General features: G+C 38.9%; 1 protein-coding gene and 1 pseudogene across 1 annotated transcript; both read right to left on the bottom strand.

Annotated features, from left to right (window-relative positions):
* Window positions 1-259: 259 nt before the first annotated feature.
* LOC130043710 (olfactory receptor 5B3-like) lies at window positions 260-1,198 on the bottom strand. The gene has a single exon (XM_056136129.1). The coding sequence runs from the start codon at window positions 1,196-1,198 to the stop codon at window positions 260-262; it is 939 nt and encodes a 312-aa protein (XP_055992104.1).
* A 567-nt stretch (window positions 1,199-1,765) lies between these two features.
* The window catches only part of LOC130041780 (olfactory receptor 5B3-like), a 29,666-nt pseudogene continuing 20,833 nt past the window's right edge, over window positions 1,766-10,598 (bottom strand).

Genomic DNA, 10,598 nt, shown 5'->3' with positions numbered 1-10,598 from the left:
TCAGTACAACTGCACAGCACTGTCCTCCCGTTGTTCATTGATTTGCTCGAGCGGGCCCAGTAACATTTCCATTATGAGACTTGTTGTTACTGTGTTTGGTGTATCGAATATGTCATGGGGAGCTTGCCAGGCTCTGCTGTGTGGGTAAGATACTCTCGGTCACTTGCCAGGCTCTTTTGAATAGGGAGAGGTAAAACTTCAGACACTTAATTTCACTCTGGCCTTAATAAACATTATTGTACATTGTATTATGTAAAGATTACAACCCTACAGATGCCTTGGCCACCAAAACAACCTTCACAAATGCACTCTTTACTTCCTTGTTCCTCAGACTGTAGACTATAGGGTTCAGCATGGGGATGATCATGGAGTAGAACACAGACGCCATTTTGTCTGTGTCCATGGAATGGCTGGAGCTAGGCTGTAAGTACATGAAGATAATTGTCCCATAGAAGATAGAAACTGCAACAAAGTGGGAGGCACAGGTGGAGAGCGCCTTCTGATACCCTGCAGAGGAGCGCATCTTTAGGATGCTGATGAATATGAATGTGTAGGATGTCAAGATAACCAGGAGAGCAAAGAAGATGTTGAAGCTCACCACAGAAACAAGCACCAGCTCACTAACATGTCTGTCGAAGCAGGTGAGAACCATGACAGCAGGAAAGTCACAGAAAAAGTGGTGAACCACGTTGGGCCCACAGAAAGAGAGGCTGAATATATCTGCAGTGTGGATAGAGGCATTCAGAAAACCACAGATATAGGAGCCTGTTGCAAGACACGCACACACACATGTTGTCATAGTGGTGGTGTAATGCAGAGGTCTGCACACTGCCACATAGCGGTCATAGGCCATTGAGGCTAAGAGGTAATTTTCCACAGTGGCGAATGCTCCGAAAAAGAACATTTGTGCAGCACATGCATTGTAGGAGATGACCTTATCTTCTCTAAGCAATCCAGACATGACTGTGAGAGTGACAGCCGTGGAGTAAAAAAAGTCCACCAGAGACAGGTTGCTGAGGAAAAAGTACATGGGAGTATAGAGACGAGAGTCCAACAGAATCAACATGATCATCCCCAAGTTCCCAGTCAGAGTGATGAGGTAGATGAGGGTGAACATGACAAAGAGAGGAACCTGTAGTTCTGGGGCATCTGTTAGTCCAAGCAGGATGAATTCTGTCACCTCTGTGCTGTTCTTCATCAGTGTTGAGTGACACAAAATTTTCTGTGGCTGTGGGAGGAAAGTTATTAAAATAATTGGCCTTAAATTGTGTGTTCATAGTATTGTTTTTGTATGGCAATAACTGCTCCTCAAGATTCAAAGATAAAATATGAGATTCACTACATTTCTTAAGTGAATCTTCTTAAATTTTACGTAGAATTACTTCTGTTAATTTTGAGTACTCAATATGCAGTATTTTCCAGTTTTTAATGTAAATTAAGAGTAAAAATTATGTCTTTTGATCATGTTTGTCCAGAATTAACATATTTGTCAAATTTCTTTTACATTTATTTGTACGTTGGTCACTTATCAACTTCTCTAGGCCCTTTAAATATACATTTTTAAATATTTTTCAGGAATATTATTTAATTTGTTATTACATTCATTTTTATAGAGATATAGAAAAAAGTGGGTAAAATTTAATGTGTAGGTAATAATTACTTTCCAAGTCATGCCTTATATCAAAGTCAATATTTGAAGACATACTAAGGATAGTAGTCATAAGTGAATTAAGTCCTGAATTAAATTTAATTGTATTTATTTTGATTAGTCATTGTCTCCACTGTCCATCTTCAGTGTTTTAGATTTTGCAGAGTGGCGACTAAGAGACTGTGTGTAGAGGATGTGATAGGGCACCCCTAGTTGTGGAGGGGACCAAATATTCAGGTAACAAGCAAAGAAGGTCTAAAGAGAAGATAAAGCATTTGCTAAAGAGCTTAGGTTTGGGCTGTGTTGTCTATTTTAGCCCTAACAATTGCTATATACCTATCTGAGAATTAAAAAGTTGAATTATTTTTAAAATTATTTCAAAATTATTTTTAAAATATTTTAAGTCACTGTTACTGTCACTGTCATCCCATTGTTCATCTATTTGCTGGAGCAGGCCCAGTAATGTCTCCATTGTGACACTTGTTACCATGTTTGGCATATCAAATATGTCCTGGGTAGCTTTCCAGGCTTTACCATGCAGCGAGATACTCTCGGTAGCTTGCCGGACTCTCCGAAAGGAGTGGAGGAATTGAACCTGGGTCATTCAAGTCAGTTGTGTGCAAGGCAAACCCCTTGCCCACTGTGCTATCGCTCCAACCCATTTTTAAGTAAGGGAAATTATTTTAAAATGAACTTTAGTTATTTGACACATTTTGATGATTACTAGCTATAATATTAGGATGAAATAAAGTTTATGTTAGTCTGGGAAAATCGGTAGTAACCTGCAGGGGTGCATGTAGGTGTTTTGAAATCTGAACTCTTCCTTGGCAGTGTTCCTTTTCTCCTCTAAGTTTTCCTGGTCAATGTTTCTTTTCTCTGTAATTGTAATGGTAATTACAAGTCAACCCTTCATTTGGTTCTTTTGCTTACTTCTCCTTTGTAATCTGTATTTCAGATAAATGAGTCTATTTTCTTATAAGAATTTTCCTAGGGGGCAGAGAGATAGTACAGCCAGTAAAGAGCTTGCTGGTGGCCAGCTAGAGTTCAATCCCTGGAAACTTCTGTGGTCCCCTGCAGGCGTGTCCTATGCAGAAATTGAGGAATACACCCTGAGCACTGACAGGTGTGGTCCCAAAACCAAAGAATAATATTTTTAAAAGAGAATTATCTTTAATTACTGCTATCTCCTATCAGGATCATAAAAATCAAGGACAGGGGCTGGAGTGATAGTACAGTGGGTAGGGTGTTTGTTTGTCTTGCACGCGGCCAACCTGGGTTCGGTTCCCAGCATCCCATATGGTCCCCTGAGCACCACTAGGAGTAATTCCTAAGTGCAAAGCCAAGAGTAACCCCTGTGAACCGCTGGGTGTGACCCAAAAAAGCAAAAAAAAAAAAAATCAAGGACAGAAACTCCCTATATGAGGGCTACTTTTACCCATGATCTGTTTGGCCAACAAACATCATGGCACAAAATACTTTATTATAATCACATAGGAACAATATTTTAAATCTTATTTAAATGTGAAGCCTTTGGAAAGCCATCATCTCCTTATAGCGACTGACATTTTCTTCCTAAAACTTTTGTAACGTTACTTCACAGGCCTGTCCCATAATGACATTATATTGTAGACTTTACTATCTGCTACATCCATAAAACACAAAATTCTAAAAACATAAGTTTATATACAAATGTGTGTATATTCTCACAACCAATAAGAGCATTAACTATTTTACTTTGCTTTTCATTTTATTAGGAAAGTATCATATTTTATAGGGAAAAAGTAAATTCCTCATTGATAAAAAACACTGAGGATGTTCGTTTCTATTTCAAAGAAAGTTTAGTTGCCCCACACACTTTTTTTTTCACAAATTACACTTCTAAATAAGAATGCTTATGAAATATAACTTACCTCAATGAGAAAAGTAGATTCAAAATATTGTGTCTAAATTTATAATAAAAGCTGTCTAATAATGCAAAAACATTATCAGGTGATTCTTCTGAGTCAGTGGTAATATGGGTTCATAGACTCTAGAACTGGGGAAAATGAATGAAAGACCATTAACATGAATCAGCTCCTCAATCTGCTATGCAGTTTTCTGGTGCCTCTACTTCCTACTAATTTGCAAAAGAAACATAATATGTTACCCTTCTCAAGTAATTCATAGATAGTGTGTCAAATATATAGTAAAGACATTTAAATATATAGATCATTAAATATACATGAGGGTTAAATATATAGTAGGAGAATTTCTAAAATTGTTTCTCTGAGAGGTTATTATTTTAAGGTAAATCAATAAAATTATATTTGTGCTAGGGGTTCCTATGATGTAAAGGTCATAACAAACCCTCAATTTCGGATAGACCTCTCTGTACTACAAAGCTTTAATATGTAGATGAATAAATATTACCGGTTCAGCATGCAGACAAATCCCCATGAAAATCATGATGTCATTTTGAGTAACAGTCTCAGTTTGAAGTTTAATGCATGGGGACTTGGAAACAATTACAGTGTCTCTGGGCTCTCTGGGAATTTTCTAGTGAGAGCATGTACTGCATCTCATCTCACTTTCTCAGGAAAGTAGCAATTAAACTGCCTATGGGGACCAAGCGGACTATTTTCAAGATATACATATAATTTTATTGCCTTTCTTTTATATTGTTTAGAAATTATATTAAATGTAAAAATTGAATTAAAAATGTCCATAATTTTAAGGTATAGTTTTAAGAGTTATAATTTTAATCATATAATTCTAAGTGTTAAATTCATGGTGTTAAATGAACACTCTCAGGTTAACAAATTAACTAATTTTTGGTAAATACTTCTTCTCAAGGCTGGAGCGATAGCACAGCGGTAGGGTGTTTGTCTTGCGCTCAGCCAGCCTGGCTGAGCCGGGTTCGATTCCTCCCCCTCTCAGAGAGCCCGGCAAGCTACCGAGAGTATCTTGCCCATATGCCAAACACAGTAACAAGTCTCAAAATGGAGACTTTACTGGGCCCGCTAGAGCAAATCGATGAACAACGGGAGGACTTCTTCTCACATAATGCTCCTGTCAGACAATTAAAATTTAGGGGCAAAAAATTTTGCCTTTGTGATAATTAACTAGGATATGTAGTCTTTAAATTATTAAATTTTTTTCACTGAGTGTTCAAGTGTCATTCATGTTAAAGCAAAATAGTTGATTTTGTCTCTTGGTTGTTTGCTTGGAGTTTGAGCAAGAGATTAGCCTCATTGACACCTAAGGATACTAGATACACAGGAAAGATAGATTGCTCCATAGCTGGAAGCCTGCCTCATGAGCAAAGGGAAGAAAGCACCTGGAATAGAGAAGGGATCACTGAGAAAAATATGGCTGGAGGAATTGGTCGGGATGGGAGATGTGTGCAGAAAGTAGATAAATGACCAAACATGATGACCTCTCAGGGTCTGTATTGCAAACCATAATGCCCAAAAGTAGAGAGATATTAAGGGGAATCAGGTCTGCCATGGAGGCAGGGGGAGGGTGGCAAAGGGGGCGTACACAGGGGATATTGATGGTGGGGAATGTGCTCTGGTGGAGGGATGGGTGTTTGATCATTGTTTGATTGTAACCCAAACATGAAAGCTTGTAACTATCTCACAGTGATTCAATAAAATTTTAAAAAGAGAGAGGGAGATTACCCTCATCAAGCCAGTATCCTTCTGTAATAAAGAAGAGAATAATATCATACGATCTTTATAGGTTCACCCAGAAAATTGTCAAATGGCACACGTACAAAACTTTAAATAATGTCTAGCACATATCAGGTTAATTTATGGTTGCATATTGTAGCACTGCAGCACTGTCCTCCCGCTGTTCATCGATTTACTCGATTTGCTCGAGCGGGCCCAGTAACATTGTGAGACTTGTTACTGTGTTTGGCATATTGAATATGTCACAGGTAGCTTGCCAGGCTTTGCTGTGCAGCCAAGATACTCTCGGTAGCTTTCCGGGCTCTCCGAAAGGGGCAGAGGAATCGAACTCGGGTCGGCCATGTCGGTCACATGCAAGGCAAACATCCTACCGCTGTGCTATCACTCCATCATGGTTACATATTATTATTTATAAATTTGAGATTCACTGGGTCACAAATATAGCTGTGCTCATAATTGTTTTCTCGTTTCCTCCCCAACCCCAGTAACCTTAAAAAGAAATAATGCAATAGTTCTAAACAATAAATTTTAGAATCAATTGTTATGTTGGATGAGGAATACACAGTAGTCTCCAGTTTTTTTTCTCAAGAGACTTGGGAGGTTTAATGTTGTAAATATAAGGTCCAACTTTTGTCGAATTCTATCTTTAAGTCACGATTTAGACTTTTCTATTCATCAACTAACCTTCAATTTGGATACGTAATAACATTAGTAAGGTACAAAAATTTAGGAAACCCAGAAGCTTCCTAAAAATTAAGTCCAGTTTCTTTAAATCAATCAATAAGACTCTACGGCAATGACTTTGATGTAGTGACCTTGCTAAATATTTGAGATGGGAAATTAATCTGAATTCTATAGTGGCACTAGCCAGATCTTAAAAGGTCTGTGTCATACTACTAAAAGGTCACAAGTAAAGAATAAGAGATCTCAAAGACCCAGGAAAAATACACTCTCCCAAAAAATATTGTTAAAATTCTGTAAAAAAAAACCCTATTCACAGAAACTATCATCATCAACAAAATTTCTTCCCCAGAGGGGAACAATTTGATTCCAAAGTACCAACTATAATATTTCAAATGTCCAGTTAAAAATATATACTAGAGAACAAATTTTAAAATATGTCTCATTCATAGGAATTAAACAGAGAGATGGTATATAGATTAAGATTCTTATCTTGCATGTGGGCTGGAGCTACAGCACAGCGGGTAGGGGGTAGGGTATTTGCCTTGCATGCAGCCGACCTGGCCAACCCGGGTTCGATTCTTCTGCCCCTCTCAGAGAGCCTGGCAAACTACCGAGAGTATTGCACTCACACGGCAAAGCCTGGCAAGCTCCCCATGATGTATTCGATATGCCAAAAATGGTAGCAAGTTTCACAATGGAGACTTTACTGGTGCTCGCTCAAGCAAATCGATGAACAATGGGAGGACAGTGCTTTACAATGCTGTGCTATACCTTGCATATGTCCTACCTTCATTCAATCAATAGCAATAAATGGTCCCATGAGCACTACTGAGAGTTATTCAGGAGCACAGAACTTCCCCAGAGCATCATTGGGTGTAGTCACACTCCCTTCCAGGAGGCAAAAAACCCAGAAACTGACCCAAGATAATTCAAATATTGTATTTAGAAGACAAAGGTTTTAAAATATTTGTCTAACATCTACTCAATGTTCTTAAGAAACTCGGAGAATGATATTTAAAATAAAACAGTGAATGTAATTAATTTTAGAAGAAAACTTATAGAAAATTGGAGGGGAAATTATAGTAACTGAATAAAAAATTAACAAGAGTATTTTGATAGCATTTCAAATAGGAAAAAGAAACTCAGTGACATGAACACATCTTCGTTGGAATAATTCAGTCTGAAAAAGAAAAAAGAATGAAGCACCATTGACAAACCTCTGCACCATCAAGCAAGTAACCTGTACATAATGGGGTATCAGAAAGTTTAGAGAGGAAAGGAAGAAGTCATAAAGATTAACAATTTGGTGAAAAGCTTTCCCAATTTGATAAATTATTGAATCTTACTTCCAAACAGCTCACTTGAGCGCAAACAATAGTATAATCAAATAGTCAAATTATAAGAACAGATCATATGCAAGAGATAAGTAACTAATTATGTATCAGGAACTGTATGTAAGGTTAATAGATGATTTCTCATCAGAAACAGAGGAGCCAGAGTCACTGAGATAAAATTTAATATTGAGAAAGATAAAACCTTATTGGTGGAAAATTCTGTGCAGAATCATAGATTAAATAAGACTGTGAATGTGGCAAAAATATTTTTTTTCTGGGGGTACTATATGGAATTCTGGGACTTGAACTCAGGTCAGCCACATGTGAGGCAAGTGTCCTACCCTCTGTACTATCTCTCCAATCTTCCCTGCCTTTTTTTTAATAACACTTAAAACCACACATTCATTATAGGTTAAAAAAAAGTAGGCAGCAAAAAAAAAGACAATTCCAAGACAGTAGCTCTGTAGCACTGTTCTCCCATTGTTCATCGATTTGCTTGAGCGGGCCCAGTAATGTCTTCATTGTGAGACTTGTTACTGTGTTTGGCATATCGAATATGTCACAGGTAGCTTGCCAGGCTTTATCAGGCAGGCAAAATTGTCTCGGTAGCTTGCTGGGCTCATCAAATTTCAAAATAATCGCTTTAAACCGTGACTTAAGCAAAACTAATAATTATCCATAATCCATACCTACTTAACCACTGTGAGCAGTAAGGCTTGTGCTTCGCTCTATTTAAATGATTTGTTTCATACATTTTTAAATTGTTGTTTGCTATAATATTTTAAAATAAAAGTGTTTATAAGTATAATTTACTATTATTTAAAAATCAATACATTCACTGTGGTTACAAAGCATACAGTCAAAAAGATGGATTTCTTCAGGGGAAATTACAGATATTGTGAGGACAGACCTTCTTACAGACAGCTGACCCAGATTCATTTCTTGACATCACATGCGCACCACCAGGAGTGATCCCTGTGTCCAGAGCTGGGAGTAAGCCTGAGCCCCACTGGGTATGGCCCAAATACTGAGGATAAAAAGGCTTTATTTTAGTAAATGATGACTTGAATATAAACTAAAAATATAAATTACGAACACTACAAATAATATATCTTTGTCTAGATATGGACAGTAGGAGTGTAAAATGACAACATAAATATAAACTGAGGACATGAGCAACACTGGAAATTAAAAAGGACTTATACATCTCAATAGCACATTCCTCTCAATTGCATGGAAAGATTCTAGAATAAGCCATTTATTTCACATTTTAACATTTGATGCTAAAGCCATCAATAAAATTGACAAAAAGGGTGCCAAAGATGAGTACAATAGGAATGTCACTTTTGTTTCACACAGCAGACCTGGGGTCCATCTGTTCACCCTATGTGGTTCCCTAAGCATGGAATAACTGACTCCTGGTTGCATAGTCTGGAGTAAGCCTTGAAAACAATCACGTAAGGCTCCAAAATCAGAAAAAAAAAAGATGCCGGGGGTATGGTGTTGCCAGCAGGTCAATCAGTACCTGTGAGGTGACTGCATCAGTAGCCTCATGGTGCCTTCAGACTTCTAGATATCCCAAAATTGCTGCTGTGCCTTTGGCCAGACCCCAAAACGTTGGAGCCAAGTTTACCAAGAAAGTAAATGGCCAAAAGTTAGGTATGTGGGAGACACACCCACAAACCACCTTCGGCACAGCTGTATAATTGGAGGCATGGCCTCTCTGGTTCCTGATTGAACTGCTTAATGGTCATGATCCCAGAGACTCAGAAACAAATCTCAAAACCCAACGGCTTTTGGCAGAAATGCTTCCAGTCCCTGCAGTAGGCTACTGGTGCTGGGCCACCCCAGGTGAGAATAGGTTTCGTGCCTTGACCTGTTCCCCCTGGTGGACCAGTGGCTGTCATCCTCCAGAGGCCACTGGACAGTCAGGTTTGGGCCCGCAGTGATGAGACACATGGGGGAGAGGTGGAGCTGGCCCTTTCCTCCTCGTGTCAATGAGACCCTGAGTCACCACCCCCAAATGGCCTCTCTGACTCCTGATCAAGCTACTCAATGGCCATGATCCCAGGGACTCAGAAACAAATCTTGAAACCCAGTGGCTTTTGGCAGAAATGTGCCAGGCCACCCCAGCGGGGAAAGGGTGCTTCCCCTCCGCCTGCTCCCCCTTGGCAGCCTGGTGGCCACCATATTCCAGAAGCCATTGGGCAGTGAGGTTTGGGCCCGCAGTGATGAGACACGCAGGGCCTCATGGGATGGGGGTAGAGCTGGCCCTTTCCTCCCCACCCCAAGGAGACCGTGAGTTGCCGCCCACGAACCACCTCTCTGGTTCCTGATCAAGCTGCTTAATTGCCATGATCCCAGAGACTCAGGAACAGATCTTGGAACCTAGCAGGTTTTGGCAGGAAATCTCTCCAGATTTAATTGTTAAAATTTCAAAATTTCAAAATTGCGCAGCCACTACTGCAACTGTGCAACATCATATATTATTCATGACCAACAATAGAAAACAAATTGTCTACTGTTGCCTTTTCAGCAGATCTAAGTGTTGAGTAAAATCCCAAATAATAATGGTGGTTGTGGTCTCGAAATGCTGAATGTGACCAAAGTATAGAGAGAGTGATTTGGAAATTATCTGCTCCACAGGTAGGGGAAGGGTGTGGGATGGGGATATACTGGTTTTTTTGGTGGTGGAGAATGGGCACTGGTGAAGGTACGGGTATTTCATTGTATGACTGAGACTTAGATCCGAAAGCTTTGTAACTGCTCTCATGGTGATTCAATAAATAAAATTATAAAAAATGGGGGAAAAAAGTAAGATGGAGTTCATGAAAAATTCAATAAGCCTAATTAGAGGCTGAATAAATAGCAGTACTCCTACATTAAAAAGAAAAAAGGAAAATAAAAAATGAAAATATAAAATATCATCAAATACCAACCACAGAAAAATAAAATTGGAAATCAATAGCTGAGGTATTTTAAAAAATTTACAGATATCTAATTAAGGAACACATAAAATTGGGCTCACTTCCCTTGTATCACTTGTCACTTCTCATCCCATTGCTCATCAATTTGCTCGAGTGAGTGTCAGTAACGTCTCCATTCATCCCTGTCACGTGCTAGTGTAGCCCAGTGGTGTCTGCTCACTCCAGGAACATGAAGATCATCAAACCATTCATTCAGGGTTTTGACGAAGAAGTCTGACCATCTTGTAGGTGGGCAGGCAGACATTCTATTGAAGTCCTATGGAATCCAGTAAGT

Source organism: Sorex fumeus, unplaced genomic scaffold, assembly GCF_029834395.1.
Source record: "Sorex fumeus unplaced genomic scaffold, SorFum_2.1 ptg000007l, whole genome shotgun sequence".
Taxonomy (NCBI): domain Eukaryota; kingdom Metazoa; phylum Chordata; class Mammalia; order Eulipotyphla; family Soricidae; genus Sorex; species Sorex fumeus.
Note: the sequence above shows the minus strand (reverse complement) of the source record. Positions and strands in the feature narration are given on the sequence as shown.

What these genes read in the sequence shown, in the direction of transcription:
- LOC130043710 (XM_056136129.1), bottom strand. Translation starts at nt 1,198, where the DNA reads ATGAAGAACAGCACAGAGGTGACAGAATTCATCCTGCTTGGACTAACA.